Source organism: Salvelinus alpinus, chromosome 1 (genome assembly GCF_045679555.1).
Source record: "Salvelinus alpinus chromosome 1, SLU_Salpinus.1, whole genome shotgun sequence".
Taxonomy (NCBI): Eukaryota; Metazoa; Chordata; class Actinopteri; order Salmoniformes; family Salmonidae; genus Salvelinus; species Salvelinus alpinus.
In genome coordinates, this window is record NC_092086.1 from 62,336,404 (window position 1) to 62,360,561 (window position 24,158).

Consider the following 24,158-nt stretch of genomic DNA (forward strand, 5'->3'; position numbering starts at 1 on the left):
TACACAATCCATGTCTAAATTGTCTCAAGGCTTAAAAATCCATATTTAACCTGCCTCCTCCCTTCATCTACAATGATTGAAGTGTATTTAACAAGTGACATCAATAAGGAATCATAGCTTTCACCTGGTTAGTCTATGTCATGGAAAGAACAGGTGTTCTTAATGTTTTCTATACTCAGTGTATGACCGCCAATCACTTCTGGACATCAGATCAACAGTTACTAACCTCGATTTCGACTTCAAATCCGACTTCATCTCACACTCACCTGTTCCCTTGTTCATACCGGAACCAATGCCTTTGTTTCATGGGCTACCAAAACGCCACGGGCGTAGATGGGGTAGACGAGCCGGCATCCTGGTGAGACTGAGACAAAGAGAAAATCGACCGGCACTCCCTTCCGTTCTATTGGCAAATGGCCAGTCACTAGAGAATAAGATGGACGAGCTTTGTTCGAGTCTCCTATCAGAGAGACTTAAAAAGCTGCAATATTATATACCTTGCGTAGACGTGACTGGATGACTGTGTACGTAGAACTCAGTGGTTTCTCCATGCAGCAGCGCGATCGGACGGCCACGGGTATGTCCTGAGGCCGCCTTGTTAATAAACAACAACTGGTGCGCTGCTTCCAGTGTGAAGGAAATCTCAAGCTTTTGCTCACCTGATATAGAAAACCTCATGGTAAGAGTGCCAACACCACCTTGGCACTCAACAAAATGTATGGGGCCATAAACAAACAAGAAACCGGAGACTAAACAAACAGAAACCGGAGACTTTAATGCGGGTAGACATAAAACCGTTCTACCTCAATTCTTCTGCACTACTAGGAGCGCTAAAAGTCTAGATCACTTTTATTTTACCCAGAGGCGCATACAAGGCCCTCCCTCGTCCTCTCTTCGGCAAATCTGACGACAACTCTATTCTCCTGCTTCCCATTTACAAACAAACACTCAAACAGGAAGTAACACTGATGCGCTCAGTACGTAAGTGGTCAGACTGGTCAGACTGCTAGTACAGACTGGGATATGTTCCGGGATTCATCTGATAGCATTGAAGAGTTTACCACATCAGTCACAGCCTTCATCTATAAGTGCATAGACGACGTCGTCCCCACAGTGACTATGGACATATCCAAACCAAAAAAACATTGATTTTCAAGAAATATCCGCACTAGGCTAAAGGCTAGAGCTAACACTTACAAGGAACGTGACACAGACATGGACAAATACAAGAAAGCCTGCTACGACCTCCGACGAGACATCAACCATGCAAAAGGACAACATAAGAGGAAGGTGGAATCCCATTACCAGGGCGCCGACGCTCATCGTGGATTACAAAGGGAAACCCAGCCGTAAGATGCTCCCAAAATAACTACAGTGGCAAGAAAAAGTATGTGAATTATCTGGATTACTGCATACATTTGACATAACATCTTATCTGATCTTCATCTAAGTCACAACAATAGACAAACACAGTGTGCTTAAACTAATAACACACATTACTAACACACACATTATTGTATTTTTGTTGTCTATATTGAATACATCATTTAAACATTCAAAGTGTAGGTTGGAAAATGTATGTGGACCCCTAGGCTAATGACTTCTCCAAAAGCTAATTGGAGTCAGGAGTTAACTAACCTGGAGTCGAAACAATGAGACGAGATTGGAGATTTGGTTAGAGCTGCCCTGCCCCATAAAAAAAACTCACAACATTTGAGTTTGCTATTCACAAGAAGCATTGCTTGAGAAGAACCATGCCTAGAACAAAAGAGATCTCAGAAGACCTAAGATTAAGAATTGCTGCCTTGCATAAAGCTGGAAAGGGTTACAAAAGTATCTCTAAAAGTCAGTCCACGGTAAGATAAATTGTCTATAAATTTCAGCACTGTTGCTACTTTCCATATGAGTGGCCGTCCTGCAATGATGACTGCAAGAGAACAGAGCAGAATGCTCAATGAGGTTAAGAAGAATCCTAGAGTGTCAGCTAAAGACTTACAGAAATCTCTGGAAGATGCTAACATCTCTGTTGACGAGTCTACAATACGTAAAACACCAAACAAGAATGGTGTTTATGGGAGGACACCATGGAAGAAGCCACTGCTGTCCAAAAAAAACATTTTTTTGTTTGTTTGAAGTTCGCAAAAGAGTACCTGGATGTTCCACAGCGCTACTCGCAAAATATTCTGTGGACAGATGAAACTAAAGTTATGTTGTTTGGAAGGAACACACAACACTATGTGTGGAGGAAAAAGGTACAGCACACCAACATCAAAACCTAATTTCAACTGTAAACTATGGTGGAGGGAGCATCATGGTTGGGGCTGCTTTGCTGCCTCAGGGCCTGGACAGCTTGCTATCATCGACGGAAAAATGAATTCCCAGGTTTATCAAGATATTTTGCAGGAGAATGTTAGGCTATCTGTCTGCCAATTGAAGCTCAACAGAAGTTAGGTGATGCAACAGGACAACAACCCATCAACAGAATGGCTTGAACAGAAGAAAATACACCTTCTGGAGTGGCCCAGTCAGTCCTGACCTCAACTCGATTGAGATGCTGTGGCATGACCTCAAGAGAGCAGTTCACACCAGACATCCCAAGAATATTGTGGAACTGAAACAGTTTTGTAAAGAGGAATGGTCCAAAATTCCTCCTGACCGTTGTGCAGGTCTGATCCGCAACTACAGAAAACGTTTGGTTGAGGTTATTGCTGCCAAAGAAGGGTCAACCTGTTATTAAATCCAAGGGTTCACATACTTTTTCAACCTGCACTGTGAATGTTTCAATAAAAATATGAACAATTATAATTGTTTGTGTGTTATTAGTTTAAGCAGACTGTGTTTGTCTATTGTTGTGACTTGATGAAGATCAGATGAAATTGTATGACCAATTTATTCAGAAATCCAGGTAATTCTAAAGGGTTCACATACTTTTTCTTCCACTGTAAATGTGTTTCATGCTCGATTCTAGAAATATAACACTGAGTCTTGCGTGAAAGCCCCTGTTGTTTTGGATGACTGTGTGATCTGGTATTCATGGCCGATGTGAGTAAAACTTTGAAACATGTTAAAGCTCGCAAGGTCGCCAGTCCAGACGAAATACCAGGGCGCGTTCTCAAAGCATGCGCAGACCAGCTGGCAAGTGTCTTCACGGACATTTTCAAGGTCTCCTTGTCAGTCTGTAATCCCAACATGTTTCAAGCTGACCACCATTGTCCCTGTTCCCAAGAACTCCAAGGTAACCTGTTTAAATTACTACAGCCCTATAGCATTCACATCTGTAATGATGAAGTGCTTTGAAAGGCTGGTCATGACACACATCAATACCATCATCCCAGACACCCTGGATCCATTCCAATTTGCATACCGCCCCAACAGACCCACAGATGATGCAATCTCAATTGCACTTCACACGGCCCTCTCCCACCTGGACAAGAGAGGAAAAGACTATGTGAGAATGTGGTTCATAGACTACAGCTCAGCATTCAACACCATAGTCCCCTCCAAGCTGTGGACCCTGGGACTGATCACCTCCCTCTGCAACTGGATACTGGACTTCCTGACGGGCTGGCGCGATGTGGTGAGGGTAGGCAACCTGCCACGCTGACCCTCAACACGGGGGGACCCCTCAGGGGTGTGTGTTTAGTCCCCTCCTGTACTCCCTGTTCACCCACGACTCCAACACTACCATCAAGTTTGCTGACGACACAACGGTGGTAGGCCTATGGTGGCGAAATTACAAGATTATTATAATACTGTTATTGCATCAAATGCTATTTTTCTTAGATGTAACAGAATAGGGTTAGAACTCTCATGTGTCTGTGTTAACACTGACAGTAGATTTACGATGCCTAAGTTGATAAACCTAACAAGCCACGTTCCATTAATGTGAGGGAGATGGCTCGGGTTGAGAGGAACCTCGTTTTGGGGGCCAAACCCTGTTTTCCTTACAATGAAAACAGTCTTCACAGCAGATACTGTCTGCTGTGAATTATTCATTTCTTTCATACAACTGCTAACCTTTTGACCCAATCCACACATCTGCTGTTTGTCGTGTATTCATAAAGAGCTATAACTCAGTTCTGCTCTTCTCAGTGATCACCTCCTGGGTGGTTACCTACCAACTCCATTACTGCAGTAATTAAATAATAAAGTTAAATTGTTTTGAAGAAATCTAAAAGTCTCTCCTTTGCTTATAATTACACCACATGCCTGATCACCGACGGCGATGAGAGACTACAGGGAGGAGGTCACTACAGGGAGTAGTAGACTACAGGGAGGCCTGATCACCGACGGCGATGAGAGACTACAGGGAGGAGTCTTAGCAGTGTGGTGCCAGGGAAACAACATCTTCATCAACGTCAGTAAGACCAAGGAGCTGATCGTGGACTACAGGAGAAAGAGGAGAGAGCACGTCCCCATCCACATTGACAGGGCTGTAGTGATGCGGATCGAGAGCTTCAAATTCCTTGTCGTCCACATCACTAAGGACTTAACATGGTCCACAGACACCCGCACGGTTGTGAAGAGGGCACGGCAGCGCCTCTTCCCCGTCAGGAGACTGAAAAGATTTGGCATGGGCCCTTGGATACTCAAAAGTTCTACAGCTGCACCATTGAGAGCATCCTGACTGGCTGCATGGCCGCTTGGTATGGCAAATATACTGCCCTTGACAGCAAAGCGCTTCAGAGGGTGGTGCAGACAGCTCAGTACATCACGGTGGCCAAGCTCCCTGCCATCCAGGACCTCTATATCAGGCGGTGTCAGAGGAAGGCCCCCCCAAAAAAGACTCCAGCCACCCAAGCCATAGACTGTTCACTCTCTTACCGTCCGGCAAATGGTACGAGATGGTACTTATGTAAATAAGGTATTTCAGTTTTTTATTTTTAATACATATGCAAATATTTCGCTTTATCATTATGGGGTATTGTGTGTAGATTGATGAGGAACATGTTTTATTTAAGCCATTTTAGAATAAGGCTGTAACGTAACAAAATGTGGAAAAAGTCAAGGGGTCTGAATACTTTCTGAATGCACTGTCCATATCTACATCAAATACATAGTAGCCCCTGCACATTGATCTATTACCAGCACTACATGTACATAGCTCCATTCTTGTGTATTTTATTCCTTGTGTTACTATTTTTATATATTTTTTACTTTTTTTTACTGCATAGCTGGGAAGAGCTCCTAAACAAGCATTTCATAGTAAAGTCAAAATTGTTGTATTCAGCAGGTGACAAATAACATTTGATTTGAAATGAGTTTGACAACCCTGCAGTAAGGCAATAGCTATATCAAAACAGTGATAGGCTTGTAGTTTACCACTTTGAGGTTGGCCTCCTGTAGTTTGCGTGCCCTGTCCTCCAGTCTCTTAGCGATGACAGCCAGCTCTGTGTTCTTCCTCCTCAGACGCCTCACCTTCTCCTCAGTCTCTGGGACACTGCTCTTCCTCTGCAGAGAGATAGAGGGAGAGACATATTTAAAAACCTCCTCCACAGGCCTGCAGCTCTGACTGACACAGCTAGAACAGTACAGGCATGGTGAGGACTGGACCAAAATAACACAGTAGAGGACTAAAAAAGACAAAGACAAACTTTCGTAACCCCGGTTCTCTGATAATATGAGTGTGTCACTATGTGGATTCGTTCCAGGCGGATCACAACACGAAGAACCAATCACATAACATCTTTCGGAGACAGACAGATTGAGAGGCGAATGAGGTGAGCCCCTCCCTCGTTATAAGATGCTACTTGCCTGTCCTCTGGTCATTCTCAAGCATGCCTTTTTTCCTTGCTCTCTGCGAGTAGGGAAATGCGGTGATACATCTCACTCATGATCAGAGAACCAGGGTTACGAAAGTAATCATGAGTTCTCTTCAAATTCTTGTTTCGATGTATCACTATGGGGATATGGTCAACTCCCGTATCGTAGACATGCTCTCAGAAGCTAGGGTAACCCCAACAGCATCACCCCTCAGAGGCTCCGACACAGTACACGTCAACAAAGGTGCAGTGATGTCCAGTCGGTAAAAAGCTCAAACAAACGTGGCCCAACATGTCGCATCGCAAATCTATTGTAAAGAGATGCCTTTGAACAGTACCATAGAGGTAGCCATACCTCTGGTGGAATGAGCCCTCAGGCCCTCCAGGGGCTGTAAACCCTTGCTATTATAAGCCAATATAATAGCCTCCAGTATCCAATGGGATAGCTATTAACAAGAGAGGGGGTCCACTTGCAGGGAGGTGCCCAAGAAACTAAAAGTTGTTTGCTATTGCGTAAAGCTCTCATTCTGTCCAAGTAAATGTGCAAAGCATGTACTGGACATAACAGTGGAGACACTCTTCTTTCGTAGAGGTGAAGGATGGTGGGTGTAAAGCCACAAGCTCTAAGGCGAGACAAAATATGAATGGCCTTAGGCATGAAGACGGGGTTAGGTAAGAAGGTTACTTTGGATAACCTGGGGCAAACTATAGGCAAGAATGGTGGACGGACAGTGCGTGCAGCTCACTCACTTGCTTTGCAGACGGAAGGGCAATTAGAAAAGCGGTTTGAAAGAGATATATTACATCTCCATGCTTTCCAATGGCTCAAAAAAAGGCTGCGGTGAAACACAATAGACAGCTCCCATGACAGGACTAAAGGCTTGGAAACGGTTAAGTAAAACGATATGAAGGAGAGTTATTTAATCTCCATGATTCCAGCGGCTCAAAAAGGCTGATGTGAAATAGCCTCAAGCACAATAGACCGCTCTAAAGACGCCGCTAAGGGCTTGGATACTGGGTGTAGGCGATGCGCTCCCTTCATAAAACGACATAACAGAGGAAGTTCCTACTGTCTTATTGCCGAAGCCTATGACAGGCCAAGATAACGGCTAAACAGACCTTAACAGCAGAGAAAACTTTCCCTGCAAGAAGCATAAAACCTCAGATACAGAGCATTGGTAAGGAATTATATATTCTTGGTCACACCACTTATTAAAAGCGCGCCACTTGTTACCACACAGTGAGCATGTAGAAGGGACTCACTCCGGCACTCTGGAGATCTCAAGGACCCAGAGTGGAAAGTGTGTCGTACTCTGTTTAAACAGTGGAGAAAGCCTTCCCTCTGTTAGATACAATATACTTTATTTCCACGAAACCAAGGTTGGTGGTATTTGTTTACAGTGCAGCATGGTAGCTGCAGTGAATTTCAAACACAGATTCAACCACAAAAACCAGGGACGTTTTCCAATGCCTCACAAAGAAGGGCACCTGTTGGTAGATGGGTAAAAAAAAAACACTGATTTAAAATATTCCTTTGAGCATGGAGAAGTTATTAATTACGATTTGGATGGTGTATCAATACACCCAGTCACTACAAAGCTACAGGTGTCCTACCAAACTCAGTTGCCGGAGAGGAAAGAAACCGCTCAGGGTTTTCACCATGAGGCCAATGGCGACTTTAAGACAGTTTAATGGCTGTGATAAGAGACAACTGAGGATCAAATCAAATCTAATTATATTTGTCACATGCCCCGGATACAACAGGTGTTGTAGCTGTAAAGGAACCTTTTGGACCTAGACTTTTGGCACTCCGGTACCGCTTGCCGTGCGGTAGCAGAGAGAACAGTCTATGACTTGGGTGACTGGAGTCTTTGACAATTTTTTGGGTCTTCCTCTGACACCGCCTGCTATAGAGGTCCTGGATGGCAGGAAGCTTGGCCCCAGTGATGTACTGGACCGTACGCATTACCCTCTGCAATACCAGGCGGTGATGCAACCAGTCAGGATGCTCTCAATGGTACAGCTGTAGAACTTTTTGAGGATATCAGGATCCATGCCAAATCCTTTCAGTCTCCTGAGTAGGTGTTGTCATTCCCTCTTCACAACTGTCTTGGTGTGTTTGGACCATGATAGTCTGTTGGTGATGTGGACAGCAAGGAACTTGAAACTCTCGACCCGCTGCACTACAGCCCCGTCCATGTGAATGGGGGCGTGCTTGGCCCTCTTTTTCCTGTAGTCCACAATCAGCTCCTTTGTCTTGCTCATGTTGAGGGAGAGGTTGCTGTCCTGGCACCACACTGCCAGGTCTCTGACCTCCCTATAGGCTGTCTCCATTGTGTCGTCAGCAAACTTAATGACGGTGTTGGAGTCGTGCCTGGCCACGCAGTCGTGGGTGAACCGGGAGTACAGGAGGAGACTAAGCACGCACCCCGTGTTGAAGATCAGCGTGGCAGATGTGTCGTTGCCTACCCATACCACCTGGGGGGCAGCCCATCAGGAAGTCCAGGATCCAGTTGCAGAGGGAGATGTTCAGTCCCATAGGTGTTCATTTTGTCCAGGTGGGAAAGGGCCGTGTGGAGTGCAATTGAGATTGGGTCATCTGTGGATCTGTTGGGGCGGTATGCGAATTGGAGTGGGTCTACGGTTTCCGAGATGATGGTGTTGATGTGAGCCATGACCAGCCTTTCAGAGCACTTCATGGCTACCGACGTGAGTGCTATGGGGTGGTAGTCATTTTGGCAGTTTATCTTCCCTTTCTTGGGCACAGGGACTATGGTGGTCTGCTTGAAACATTTAGATATTACAAACTCGGTCAGTGAGAGGTTGAACGTGTCAGTGAAGACACTTGCCAGTTGCTCGGAGTACACGTCCTGGTAATCCGGCTGGCCCCGCGGCCTTGTGAATGTTGACCTGTTTAAAAGTCTTACTCACATCAGCTACGGAAAGCGTGATCACACAGTCGTCCGGAACAGCTGGTGCTCTTATGTATGCTTCAGTGTTGCCTTTTATGCCCGCTTCGAGGCAAGCATTTAGCTCGTCTGGTAGGCTCGCGTCACTGGGCAGCTCACGTCTGGGTTTCCCTTTGTAGTCCGTAAAAGTTTGCAAGCCCTGCAACATCTGACGAGCATCAGAGCCGGTGTAGTAGGATTCAATCTTAGTCCTGTATCGATGCTTTGCTTGTTTGATGGTTAATTTGTGGGCATAGCAAGATTTCTTATTAGCGTCCGGATTAGTGTCCCGCACCTTGAAAGCAGCAGCTCTAGCTTTTAGCTTGGTGTGGATGTTGCCTGTAATCCATGGCTTCTGGTTGGGATATGTACGTACGGTCACTGTGGGGATGACATCGTCGATGCACTTATTGATGAAACCGGTGACTGAGGTGGTATACTCCTCAATGCCATTGGATGAATCCCGGAACATATTCCAGGCTGTGCTAGCAAAAAAGTCCTGTAGCGTAGCATCTGCGCCATCTGACCACTTCTGTTTTGAGCAAGTCACTGGTACTTCCTGTTTGAGTTTTTGCTTCTAAGCAGGAATCAGGAGGATATAATTATGGTCAGATTTGCCAAATGGTGGTCAAGGGAGAGCTTTGTTCATGTCTCTGTGTGTGGAGAAAAGGTGGTCTCAAGTTTTTTTTTTATGGTTGCACATGTGACGTGCTGGTAGAAATGAGGTAAAACAGATTTAGTCTCCGGCCATTAGGAGCGCCGCTTCTGGGTGAGCATTTTCTCTTTGCTTATGGCCTTATACAGTGGGGCAAAAAAGTATTTAGTCAGCCACCAATTGTGCAAGTTCTCCCACTTAAAAAGATGAGAGAGGCCTGTAATTATCATCATAGGTACACTTCAACTATGACAGACAAAATGAGAAAAAAAATTCCAGAAAATCACATTGTAGGATTTTTAATGAATTTATTTGCAAATTATGGTGGAAAATAAGTATTTGGTCAATAACAAAAGTTTATCTCAATACTTTGTTATATACCCTTTGTTGGCAATGACAGAGGTCAAACGTTTTCTGTAAGTCTTCACAAGGTTTTCACACACTGTTGCTGGTATTTTGGCCCATTCCTCCATGCAGATCTCCTCTAGAGCAGTGATGTTTTGGGGCTGTTGCTGGGCAACACGGACTTTCAACTCCCTCCAAAGATTTTCTATGGGGTTGAGATCTGGAGACTGGCTAGGCCACTCCAGGACCTTGAAATGCTTCTTACGAAGCCACTCCTTCGTTGCCCGGGCGGTGTGTTTGGGATCATTGTCATGCTGAAAGACCTAGCCACGTTTCATCTTCAATGCCCTTGCTGATGGAAGGAGGTTTTCACTCAAAATCTCACGATACATGGCCCCATTCATTCTTTCCTTTACATATCCAGTTTAGCAATTCTCACAAGGCACCCGGATCTGTGCCCCCTCTATCTCCGTTTTTTTTTTCATGCGAATGATGGGGATTTTGGGCTGGTCCGGGAGCAACAGTACATCCTTCGCGTCAGACTCATTAAATAAAAAATCTTCGCCCAGTTTGAGGTGAGTTATCTGTTCTGATATCCAGAAGCTATTTTCGGTCATAAGAGAAGGTAGCAGAAACATTATATACAAAGTAAGTTACAAACAATGCGAAAAAACAAACAATATAGCACAATTGGTTAGGAACCTGTAAAACATCAGCCACCTCCTCCTGCGCCATTGTTACATCAACCACATTGTAGTTACTCCACTAACCTAAATGACAGAGTGAAAAGTCCAGCCTGTACAGAATATTCCAAAACATGCATCCTGATTGCAATAAGGCACTAAAGAAAAACTGCAAAAAATGTGGCAAAGAAATTAACTTTATGTCCTGAATACAAAGCGTTATGTTTGGGGCAAATCCAACACAACACATCCCTCAGTACCACCCTTCATATTTTCAAGCATGATGGTGGCTCCATCATGTTATGGGTATGCTTGTCATCGGCAAGGATTAGGACGTATTTAGGATAATAATAAACGGAAACACAGGCAAAATCCTACAGGATTTTTGGAGAAAAATTCACCTTTCAGTTGCTTACCAAGACAACAATGAATCTTCCTGAGTGGCCTGATTACAGTTTTGACTTAAATGTGCTTGAAAATCTATGGCAAGAAAATGGTTGTCTAGCAATGTTCAACAACCAACTTGACAGAGCTTGAAGATTAAAAAAAGAATAATATGCAAATATTGTACAATCCAGATGTGCAAAGCTCTGAGAAACTTACAAAAAGTTGATTCTAAAATGTATTGACTCAGGGCCATGAATACTTATGGAAATTTGATATTTCCATTTTTCAGTTTCAATACATTTTCAATTTCAATCATTTTCAAATTTCTAAAAACGTATTTTCACTTTGTCCTTATGGGGTATTTGTGTGTAAAAACATATATTTAATAATTTTTTTAAATTCAGGCTGTAACAACAAAATGTGAAATAAGTCAAGGGGTATGAATACTGTCTGAAGGCACTGCACACCCATCTAGTATCGGGTCAGACCCTCCTTTGTCTCCAGAATAGTCTGCATTCTTCGGGGCATGGACTCTACAAGGTGTTACAAACCTTCCACAGGGATGTTGGTCCATGCTGACACGATGGAATCCCGCAGTTGCTGCAGATTGGACGGCGGTACATTCATGCTGCAAAATGCCCATTCCATCTCATCCCAAAGATGCTCTATTGGGTTTGGTCAGCAATAATGTTCAGATATGTTGTGTTTTTCAATCGTTGCTCAGTTGGTATCAAGGGACCTAACGTGTGCCAGGAAAGCATTCCCCACACCTGAACACCACTGCCACCAGCCTGTACTGTTGACACCAGTCAGGATGGGTCCATGGACTCATGCTGCTTACGCCAAATCCTGACTCTGACATCAGCATGATGCAACAGGAACTGGAATTCGTCGGACCAGGCAATTTTTCCCCCACTCCTCAATTTTCCAGTGTTGGTGATTGTGTGCCCACTGGAGCCGCTTCTTCTTGTTTTTACTGATTGGAGTGTAACCCGTTGTGGTCGTCTGCTGCAATAGTCCAAGTGACGAGTTGTGCCTTCCGAGATGCCGTTCTGCACACCACTGTTGTACTGCGCCATTATTTGTCTGTTTGTGGCTCACCTGTTAGCTTGCACGATTCTTGCAATTCTCCTTTGACCTCTCTCATCAATGAGCTGTTTTCGCCCACAGGACTGACGTTGACTGGATGGTTTTTGTTTGCACCATTGGTTTTGTTCGCACCATTCTCGGTAAACGCTAGACACTGTCGAGCATGAAAAGCCCAGGAGGGCGGCCGTTTCTGAGATACTGGATCTGGCGTGCCTGGCAGCGACAATCATACCACGCTAAAAGTCACTTAGGTCACTCGTTTTGCCAATTCTAACGTTCAATCGAACAGTAACGGAATGCCTGGATGTCTGTCTGCCTGCTTTACATAGCAAGCCACGGCCACGTGACTCACTGTCTGTAGGAGCAAAGCATTTTCGTGAATGGGGTGAGTGCATCTACTCCAGCCTTACCTCATACAACAAACATTCACCCACATTAATTTTAATGTATACAGTGTGTACATTAACACGTGTGCCAAGCAACTAGAATAGCATCCCCACAATTCATAGATATAAATATCAACAATCCATAAAGTCAATAACTCCATAAAGTGCGTGGTCCCTGGAGTAGCCATAGGGAGTTCAATGTTCTGACTGCTGGGGGGGAAAATAAATCAGGTTTGGTGGTCAATGACCTCTAGCACCTACCATGGGGTAGGGGCTGAAAGAGGTAATTAGCTGGATGGGAGGGATCGTTGATAATTTTTTCTGCACATTTGGAGGAGAGCTTGGTATACAGAGAGCTCACAGAGGGAAGGTCTCAGCCAGTGATCTTTGAAGCTTTCGATACAACCCTCTCTTGTCTCTTCTTAGTGTGTCCTCAGCCTATTTAAAAACCTTAACTGTGCTCTCCTGAGATGTAAACTGGTTCGTAAAGAGGGAGAAGAGCAGGGGGACAGCACGTAGCCCTGTGGCGTTGTTTTAGGTGATTTGGGGACAGGGATGATGGTACTTTGAAGCACTGTGGTACTGTACATTGGCATCAGGAAGTGTTAAAAATGTAAGTGAACAGGGCCAGTTGTTCAACATAGTAGTGGAGCACAGCTGGTGCAAGTTGATCCGGCCCTTCGGCTTTCCTTATGCTTTGCTTTTTGAAAACAGTTCTCACCTCATCCTCCTGTATAGTGAATGGTGGCGGGAGACTGATCATTCCTTACCAATGCTCAAAAGGCCTGCAAGAATCATAAAACTTTGGATACAGAGCACAGGTAAGGAATGATCTGTATCTTGGTCACACCACTTCTCAAAAAACACACCATTTGTATTCATACAGCCAGTGTGTAAAAGGGGCTAAGGCATTGGATACTAAATGACCTGAGTGGCAAGCCTGTACCATTTAGATTCATTCCCTCATGGACCACGCCCAAATTAAAAATGTTGGTTACAAAAAGACTAAAATCACTAGGAATTCAGCAAAACAACTGTTTCCCTTAGGAAATCTGTTCACCAACTATTCCTACGAACAAAAATGAGACGTGATCCTGTCTCAATGTAATCAAGGTATGAAATTATTGTTATTTTCAGATACAATCTCTTTATGGGATTAGTTGTGGTCAGTTTGCAGTGTACAAATTATTATCATTACCTTTTTTCCCTTCGCGCTGTTGTCTGTGCCTAACAATGTTTGTACCATGTTTATGCTGCTACCATGACTTTACTTTCGTTAATCTGATGACTGTTATTTATCGAATCAACTAACTATGTTTAATTGTTACCCGATTAAATTAATCATGTAACAATTAACTAATTTGGAATTTGGGGTACCACGAGAGCGGTTGTTTAAAGAGTTACTATCTCCCGAAATAAACTCTAAAGCTCTTTACATGTTGTGTTTATATTTTTGGTCAGTATACAGTATATATTACCGTATCATGAGAAAAAATTGTAGTGAGGCAACATGAGACGTGAAAAGCTAACATTTTACTTCAAAACAGGAGTTGATTCTCTCGCTCGCTCCCTCTCAAAAACATCCACCATGGTCACATAACCAATATCTGTGCTCTGATTGGAGGATTCCTAAAGATTGCCCACAAGGGGGCGCTGCCGGTCAAAATGGCAAATTTTCAATGGAAAAATGTTTCTGCAACCATTGCAGGCAACATTGCTCTGCAATATTGCCTTAAAGAATTGTGAGTTTATCATCAACTTTAGTCTAGACGAGGCCTCTACCTAGCCCCTAGTTCTTGTCCAGACCTCTAGTCTAGTCCATGTAAACACTCACCAGCAGGCCGTTCTCCTCTCTCAGGTTGGTGCAGGTCTTCTCCATCTCATCCAGAGCTTGCAGCAGCTCAGAGTTCTGACGCACCAAGAACCCATAGTCAGTGCCATTCTGGAACACAGAGGTAGAACACACACATCAAGACCATGTACATGCTTCCACTCCACATTTACAAGTCTTGCCAGGACATCACATTAAAGATGGAATCTGCATTAGGGAAAAAAGCGCCACTGTCCACACCTAGTACCTTTGTTATTGTTTTGGTTTTGTGGACCGAATGGAAGTGAGGTGTGTCAAGCAGTGTGGTAAAAACATTGCAGTACATATTCTGCTGTTCTATCACGCATGCAATTATGGGACGGCAGTGTAGCCTAGTGGTCAGAGCGTTGGACCAGTAACCGAAAGGTTGCAAGATCGAGTCCCCGAGCTGACAAGGTACAAATCTGTCGTTCTGCCCCTGAACAAGGTAGTTAACTCACTGTTCCTAGGCCGTCATTGAAAATAAGAAATTTGTTCTTAACTGACTTGCCTAGTTAAATAAATGTTTAAAAAAATGTCAAAGGGAGAAAAAAACTACGTCTTTGTTGTTGTAATATCCCAAAGGGACGTGGCAGTTTCACCATTAAGCATTCCAGCTTTAAGATACAATCTTCAATATTTAGTGCTGCGCAATAATTTCAGCTTTCTAGCAAACCAGTGGCGTGGCTGCCGTACGTTTGGTGATTAGTCTTTTGGTCCCCTTGATGAATCTCTGCACTGCAGTAGAGATTGCTTACTGCTTCCAGACCACTTTCTTATTACAGACCACATTCGCATGGTGTTGCGTCATTAACATTCAGCTGCTCCTGTCCTTCAGGGGAAACATTCTCCCACAGTCCCGCTTTCTTACCATACTCCCACAGTCCCAAAAAGCCTCCCGACTCTCCCTCCATAGCCCCTATACAACCTCCCTCCTCTCCCTGTCTGCCAACCACTGTTGTATTGTTTGTACTTTCAAACCAACGCTGCTGGTCTTACAACTAACGCTGCTCTCAGGGTAGTGGATGACAGATGAGAGCTCAATGAGTGGGCCTTTTCATTAGAGAAGGCTCAATCAGCCAACCACACTGCAGCCTGCCTGGCTGGCACTGAACTCCTATAACCTGTTAGTGAGTCACACTCAGAGCACGGATAAGAAAGTAGAGACTAAAGAGAGACCACAAACACATATCTGGCAATAGCCGTCACTAACACAGAAAGGCTGCTGCCTACATACAGACTTGAAATCATTGGCCACTTTAATAAATATATCACTAGTCACTTTAATAATTCCACTTTAATAATGTTTCCATATCTTGCGTTACTCATACCCTATGTATATAATTTTTATACCATCTATTGCATCTTGCCTATGCCACTTGGTCATCCATATATTATATATTTTTTTACCTTTATTTAACTAGGCAAGTCAGTTAAGAACAAATTCTTATTTTCAATGACGGACTAGGAACAGTGTTCAGGGGTAGAACGACAGATTTTTACCTTGTCAGCTCAGCGATTCGATCTTGCAACCTTTCGGTTACTAGTCCAACGCTCTAACCACTAGGCTACCTGTACATTTATATGTATATATTCTTAATACATCCCTTTACTTAGCTGTGTGTATTAGGTAGTTGTTGTGAATTGTTAGCTTACTTGTTAGATATTACTGCACTGTCAGAACTAGAAGCACAAGCATTTCGCTACACTCGCAATAACATCTGCTAACCATGTGTATGTGACCAATAACATTTGATTTGATTTAAAGAGCAACAGTATAATCCGACATGCCCTCCCTCCATCTTAACTACATCTGGTCTGACATACATCTAAGACGTAATCATGGACTCCAAAGTTTTATGGACTTAGCGCTTGATCCACCCTGTCCCTTCCTCTTACTTGTCCTTGTCAACTCCTTGGCACAACACAAACAAGCTCGCTATCCTCAGCGCCTCCAATGAACGGCCAGCTGGACGAACCGTTAGAGGGGTGACTGACTTTCATTTCCAGTTCCAGAGGCCCATCATGAGCTTGTGTTTATGTGAAGGCCAGTTGAACAAGGGGCCCTGCCATGTTCTTAATGCCCATATGGAGGACACATATGAGTTGAGGTCACCCTGCTCTGTGTGTAGTATGGAGAGATAGTAGGAATATTAGTTTGAGGCGTACAATTACAGTAGATCAATTTCAATGTATGAATGAAGGATCCTGCCAGAAAATCAGGAAGGAAGAACCCCTGGAAGAAAACACTACATCCCTGATTAAATTACTTCTGAGGGATGGAGGGAGCAGCCAGACCTGGCAGAGTTGAGGTTCTGATGGAGAGTGAGCAGATGGACAGACAGAAGAGCTGGAAGTGAGATGGGTTTTTGTCCTTGGAGTCAGTCAGTCAATCAATCAGTTAGCAGCCCCTGGGCAAACACCTCCTCCAACACACTGTTCCCCCGGCTAAGAGAGTAGAGTATGTTATACTGTAGGGTCATCTGGGTTTGCCATCGGACAGAGCATTAGTGTTGCATGGTATACCGAATCCTTTATACAAAAAATAATAGTACAAAATACGGTGGAATTTTTGTTATGCTCAGTACTACTGTCAAATGTGTCTCACGTGATTGAGAGGATCAAGTCTGTCTATCAGGACACCCCCACAATAGTACAAAGAGCAAAGTGCCTGCTCCACTCATTCCTTGCTAGAGCTGTCAGGGCTGCATTGTTATTTCCCCACTCATGCTGCACAGAAGAATAATGCAACACAGCATGTAGAAATGTTGAAACTGTTCATTACTGTTCGCAAAACAATGTCCATACAGGCTAGAACACGTTTACAATGCAAGACGATACCGGTAGCTTCCAGCTTTAATTGTAGGCTAACTTTCCTTGCTAGCTTACAGCTGAAGCAAACATTAATTCCCTACCCTAGTACTTTCTGATAATATACTAACCATAGCGCAAAATATACTGATTTGAAAGCTGATTGTCACTAAAAACCTTCTTTATCTCGCCCACCTCCTGTCTAGTTGCCACTAGATTCCATCACCATAAAGTCAGATTGCACAGCCACTTTCTGCCTCCTAAATTATTCATAAATCATTACTTTCTTAACGAGACAGCACACACTTTTATAAAAGAAGAGATTGCTTCTTCTGTTCAAATGTTGTTGATCAGTACAATAAAATAATATGCTCTCTGAGCAATTGCCAATAAAACAAGTCCTACATGGAAGGGATCATTTGTTATCTGTAGCCCCATTAAATCAGCTAAGGCAAGCCCAATACACACAATCCTATCGAATAATATGCATTCACCTGTATTATGAATAGAATTTTTTTAATCAACTGTTTTAAAGTTAACAAACATATCAACAACAAAAAATAGCCACATGCAAACAAGCATACATACAAACCTTTTATATTAAACAGACACATCATATGAATTAATAATACAACAAGTTTTAATTTCCTTTTTGTTTTCATTTTAGTTAAAGTAGTGCCATATTGTTTAAATTCATTCAAGTTAGGTTTTGAGTTAGAACATTTGCATTTGTGAATATTAAATGTACCTAATATTACAAGCAGTTGAATGAAATATACTACATCTTTATCAATGTCAGAATTTCTTAAATAAACCTGTCCTGTTTTCTTTGAAACAAAGTTCTGTATGTCAATCCCCAAAAATCTACTGTAAATACAGAAATCCCAATTATAGTCAATATTTAGCTTGAATCTTTACAAAACATGTTTTACAGGATAAATTCTATGTAACATCTTAAATTAAACTTCATTTACCCTGTTACTGATTAGGGATGCACGATATATCGGTAAGCATATCAGAATCAGCCGATATTAGCTAAAAATGGCAACATCGGCCCGATGTCTAGTTTAACGGCGATGTGCAAAACCGATGTCAAAGCTGACGTGCATAACCTATATAACGTAGGTAGACGACGTAATGACGCCTTGAAAAATACAGCGCTACACGTGCAACACATCATTCCTAAACTAGCCCACAATGTCTGCTGTGTGGATCTATTTTGAAGTTGCAAAGGAAGATAACAAAAAGGCCATGTGCAACATTTGTGCTGCTATTATTTCCCAAGGAGGGGAGAAAGTGAAATCTTTCAATACCACAAAACTAATAACTAATTTGAAAGTTTATCACCCCCAGACGTTCAGCGACTACTTACAACAAAACCAGAAAAAAACTAAGCGCACACTTCCAACAACTAAACAAGTTCAAGTCCAGCAGTCATTTGAAAGACTAAGAACATTTCAGCGAGACAACTCAAAGGCAAAATCCATTAACGTCAAGATAATTGAATTCATTGCCCTTGAAAATCAAACGTTCTCTGTCGTGGATGATGTTGGCTTTCGCCGACTGGTACACACTACCAAGTAGGTGCTATTTTTCAGATGTTGCCCTAACGGAGTTACACAGTATTGTTAAAAAGCACATCCAAGAGCTACTTGCTATGGCTGTCACTGCTATTAGCTTCACAACTGACATTTGAACCAGCGATGTACTTGTCCTCTTGCTCAGTTGTGCACCGGGGCCTCCCACTCCTAGTCTAAAGAAGGCCAGTTGTATTGCTTCTTTAATTAGCACAAACAGGTTAGCTGTGCTAACATAATTTCAAAAGGCTTTTCGAATGATCAATTAGCCTTTTAAAATTATAAACTTGGATTAGCTAACACTACGTGTCATTGGAACACATGAGTGATGGTTGCTGATAATGGGCCTCTGTACGCCTATGTAGAGATTCCATAAAAAATCTGCTGTTTCCATCTACAATAGTCATTTACAACATTAACAATGTCTACACTTAATTTCTGATCAATTTGATGTAATTTTAATGGACCAAAAATGTATTTTCTTTCAAAAACAAGGACCTAAGTGACCCCAAACTTTTGGACGGTAGTGTGTGTATATATATATATATATAAAAGGGAAATATAAAAGGGAAATATCACATTTACATAAGTATTCAGACCCTTTACTCTACATTGTTGAAGCACCTTTGGCAGTGATTACAGCCTTGAGTCTTCTTGGGTATGATGCTACAAGCTTGGCACACCTGTATTTGTGAAGTTTCTCCCATTCTTCTCTGCAAATCTTCTCAAGCTCTGTCAGGATGCATGGGGAGTGTCACTGCACAGCTATTTTCAGGTCTCTCCAGAGATGTTCGATCGGGTTCAAGTCCGGGCTCTGTCTGGGCCACTCAAGGACATTCAGAGTTGTCCCGAAACCACTCCTGCGTTGTTTTGGCTGTGTGCTTAGGGTAGTTGTCCTGTTGGAAGGTGAAGCTTTTCCCCAGACTGAGGTCCTGAGCGCTCTGGAGCAGGTTTTCATCAAGGACCTCTCTGTACTTTGCTCCATTCATCTTTCCCTCGATCCTGACTAGTCCCAGTCCCTGCCACTGAAAAACATCCCCACAGCATGATGCTGCCACCACTATGCTTCATCGTAGGGATGGTTCCAGGTTTCCATCTGAGGTGACTCTTGAGAGTTCAGTTTCATCAGACCAGAGAATCTTGTTTCTCATGGTCTAAGTATTTAGTTGCCTTTTGGCAAACTCCAAGCATGCTGTCATGTGCCTTTTACTGAGGAGTGGCTTCCGTTTGGCCACTCTACCATAAAGGCCTGATTTCTGGAGTGCTGCAGAGTTTGTCCTTCTGGAAGGTGCTACCATCTCCACAGAGGAACTCTGGAGATCTGTCAGAGTGACCAGCAGGGTTCTTGGTCACCTCCCTGACCATGGCCCTTCTCCCCCGATTGCTCAGTTTTGCTGGGGGGGCCAGCTCTAGGAAGAGTCTTGGTGGTTCCAAACTTCTTCCATTAAAGAATGATGGAGGTCACTCTGTTCTTAAGGACCTTCAATGCTGCAGAAATGTTTTGATACCCTTCCCCAGATCTGTGCCTCAACACAATCCTGTCTCAGAGCTCTACGTACAATTCCTTTGACCTCATGGCTGTCAACTGTGGGACCTTATATAGACAGGTGTGTGCCTTTCCAAATCATGTCCAATCAATTGAATTTACCACAGGTGGACTCCAATCAAGTTGTAGAAACATCTCAAGGATGATCAATGGAAACAGGATGCACCTAAACTCAATTTCAAGTCTCATAGCAAAGGGTCTGAATACTTATATAAGGTATTTGTTTTTTATTTGTTATAAATTTGCTACAATTTCTAAAAACCTATTTTAGCTTCGTCATTATGGGGTACTGTGTGTAGATTGATGAGGGGAACAAATTATTTAATCCATTTCAGAATAAGTCTGTAAAGTAACAAAATGTGGAAGTTAAGGGGTCTGAATACTCTAAAGGAGAGCCAGGCATTTACATTTACATTTTAGTGCAGATTGGTGGTGCCAGAAGCCACAGATGCTGTTGGGTGAAAGCAGGCAACATTTGGACTGGTGATCTCAACAGATCTTATCTGGTGATGAAAACGGCAATGTTTAGCTACAGTAGGCCTCAACTGAAACAACCCAACAGACAGATACCTATGATATTATGTTTGGCCATCCATTTTAGATGACATCTTCCTGTAAAATAATTCAGATTCAGTTTGTGGGGATGAATTGGCAGAGCTGAAACTGATGTAGAAATGAATGATAGTCCTCTCTCGTGCTGGCAGCCCTGCTAAAGATGATGAATGGATTGATGGATGGATGGATGAATGGATGGATACACCGACTACAGGAATGGATGTCTGTCACAGTTGTACTGCTACCGGAATATCAAATCTATTCTAAAAACTCCAATACTCCCCAAATGAGTCCAGCACTAGTAGTGATCGATAGTTACATAGTGATACTGACATTTTTGTTAGGTAGCGTTTTTTTCCATGAATGAAAAAAAAAAATCTAATTTTCTCATGCTCTGTTGTCTCTCTGCAGCATTCTGAGTATACCATACATTAGGAACCCTCCTAATATTGAGATGCACCACCCTATGCCCTCAGAACAGCCTCAATTCGTCAGGGCATGGACTCTTACAAGGTGTCGAAAGAGTTCCACAGGGATGCTGGCCCATGTTAACTCCAATGCTTCCCAATGTTGTGTCAAGTTGGCTGGATGTCCTTCGGGTGGTGGAAATTGTAGCGCGTGAAAGTTCTTGACACACTCAAACCGGTGCGCCTGGCACCTACTACCATACCCCGTTCAAAGGCGTTTGAATCTTTTGTCTTGTCCATTCATACTCTGAATAGCATACATACATAATCCATGTCTCAATTGTCTCAAGGCTTAAAAACCTTTCTTTAACCTGTCTCCTCCCCTTCATCTACACTGATTGAAGTGGATTTAACAAGTGACATCAATAAGGGATCATAGCTTTCACCTGGTCAGTCTGTAACGGTTTTCCTCCTCCTCTTCATCCGAAGAGGAGGAGCAGGGATTAAACCAAGGCGCAGCGTAGTGAAATGACATGATGCTTTATTAAATAAACAAAAGAGACAAAGACGAAAACGAACTATACTTGATTAAACTAACAAAACAAATAAACGATGCAGACAGACCTGAACGACGAACTTACATATAACGTGAAGAACGAAACGAACAGGAACAGACTACATAAAATGAACAAACCGCAAACAGTCCCGTATGGTGCAAACATATACACAGACACAGGAGACAACCACCCACAACGAACACAGTGAAACAACCTACCTAAATATGACTCTTAATTAGAGGAACGCCAAACACCTGCCTCTAATCAAGAGCCATACCAGGCAACCCTAAACCAACATAGAAACACACAACATAGAATGCCCACCCAAACTCACGTCCTGACCAACTAACACATACAACAAACTAACAGAAATAGGTCAGGAACGTGACATAACCCCCCCCATAAGGTGCGAACTCCGGGCGCACCAGCACAAAGCCTAGGGGAGGGTCTGGGTGGGCATCTGACCACGGTGGTGGCTCAGGATCAGGGCGAGGTCCCCACCCCACCATAGTCAATCCCAGCTTCCCTCTCCCCCTACAAATGACCACCCTCATACTACACCCACTTAATCCTTTGGGTAACATCAATACAAGGGGCAGCCCCGGGATAGAGGGATAGCTCAGGACAGAGGGATAGCTCAGGACAGAGGGATAGCTCAGGATAGAGAGGTAGCTCAGGATAGAGAGGTAGCTCAGGATAGAGGGGCAACTCCGGACTGAAAGGCAGCTCCGGACAGAGAGACAGCTCTGGACTGAGGGGCAGTTCTGGGTAAATAGCCGCTCTGGGCTAAGGGACAGCTCATGACTGGCTGACGACTCTGGACGCTCATGGCTGGCTGACGGCTCTGGACGCTCATGGCTGGCTGACGGCTCTGGACGCTCATGGCTGGCTGACGGCTCTGGACGCTCATGGCTGGCTGACGGCTCTGGACGCTCATGGCTGGCTGACGGCTCTGGACGCTCATGGCTGGCTGACGGCTCTGGACGCTCATGGCTCACTGACGGCTCTGGACGCTCATGGCTCACTGACGGCTCTGGCAGATCCTGTCTGGTTGGCGGCTCTGGCAGATCCTGTCTGGTTGGCGGCTCTGGCAGATCCTGTCTGGTTGGCGGCTCTGGCAGATCCTGTCTGGTTGGCGGCTCTGGCAGATCCTGTCTGGTTGGCGGCTCTGGCAGATCCTGTCTGGTTGGCGGCTCTGGCAGATCCTGTCTGGTTGGCGGCTCTGGCAGATCCTGACTGACGACTGGCTCTAGCGGCTCCTGACTGACTATCGGCTCTGACGGCTCGGGACAGACGGGCGGCTCTAATGGCTCGGGACAGACGGATGGCTCAGACGGCGCTGGGGAGACGGATGGCTCAGACGGCGCTGGGGAGACGGATGGCTCAGACGGCGCTGGGGAGACGGATGGCTCAGATGGCGCTGCGGAGACGGATGGCTCAGATGGCGCTGCGGAGACGGATGGCTCAAACTGCTCCTGTCTGGCGGAAGGCTTTGGCTGCTCCTGTCTGGCGGAAGGCTCTGTAGGCTCATGGCAGACGGGCAGCTTTGCAGGCTCATGGCAGACAGGCAGTTCATGCGCCGTTGGGCAGACGGCAGACTCTGGCCGGCTGAGACGCACTGTAGGCCTGGTGCGTGGTGCCGGAACTGGAGGCACCGGACTGGGGACACGCACTTCAAGCCTAGTGCGGGGAGCAGGGACAGGGCACACTGGACTCTCAAAGCGTGCTATATTCCTGGTGCGTGGTACCGGCACTGGTGGCACCGGGCTGAGTGCACGCACATCAGGACGAGTACGGGGAGAAGGAACAGTGTGTACAGGGCTCTGGAGACGCACAGGTGGCTTAGTGCGTGGTGCCGGAACTGGAGGCACCGGGCTGGAGACACGCACCATAGAGAGAGTGCGTGGAGGAGGAACAGGTGGTACTGGGCTGGGGCGGGGAGGTAGCGCCGGAAATACCGGACCGTGCAAGCGTACTGGCTCTCTTGAGCATTGAGCCTGCCCAACCTTACCTGGTTGAATGCTCCCGGTCGCCCGACCAGTGCGGGGAGGTGGAATAACCCGCACCGGGCTATGTAGGCGAACCGGGGAAACCATGCGTAAGGCAGGTGCCATGTATGCCGGCCCGAGGAGACGCACTGGAGACCAGACGCGTTGAGCCGGCCTCATGACACCTGGCTCAATGCCCAATCTAGCCCTACCAGTGCGGGGAGGTGGAATAACCCGCACCGGGCTATGCACACGTACAGGAGACACCGTGCGCTCTACTGCGTAACACGGTGTCTGCCCGTACTCCCGCTCTCCACGGTTAGCCTGGGAAGTGGGCGCAGGTCTCCTACCTGCCCTTGGCCCACCACCTCTTAGCCCCCCCAAGAAATTTTTGGGTGTTACTCACGGGCTTTTCGGGCTTCCGTGCAAGACGCGTCCCCTCATAACGCCGGTTCCTCTCTCTCTTTTCCTCCGCTCTCCGAACTGCTTCCAGCTGTTCCCATGGACGGTGATTCACTTTAGCCCATGGTCCTTCTCCGTTAAATACTTGCTCCCAACTCCACAAGTCCTGTATACTCTCCCGTTGCTCGAAATTACGCTGCTTGGTTCTGGA

General features: G+C 44.8%; 1 protein-coding gene across 7 annotated transcripts in view; it reads right to left on the reverse strand.

Annotated features, from left to right (window-relative positions):
- Nucleotides 1–24,158, reverse strand: part of LOC139582855 (peripheral-type benzodiazepine receptor-associated protein 1-like) — a 194,116-nt gene that overhangs the window by 101,815 nt on the left and 68,143 nt on the right. For all 7 annotated transcript variants that reach the window (XM_071413257.1, XM_071413283.1, XM_071413247.1 and 4 more), the window contains 2 exons: nucleotides 14,090–14,197; nucleotides 5,323–5,451 (listed from right to left, as the gene is read on the reverse strand). In XM_071413257.1, the coding sequence (XP_071269358.1) occupies nucleotides 5,323–5,451; nucleotides 14,090–14,197 (237 nt within the window). The remainder of the gene's footprint in view (nucleotides 1–5,322; nucleotides 5,452–14,089; nucleotides 14,198–24,158) is intronic.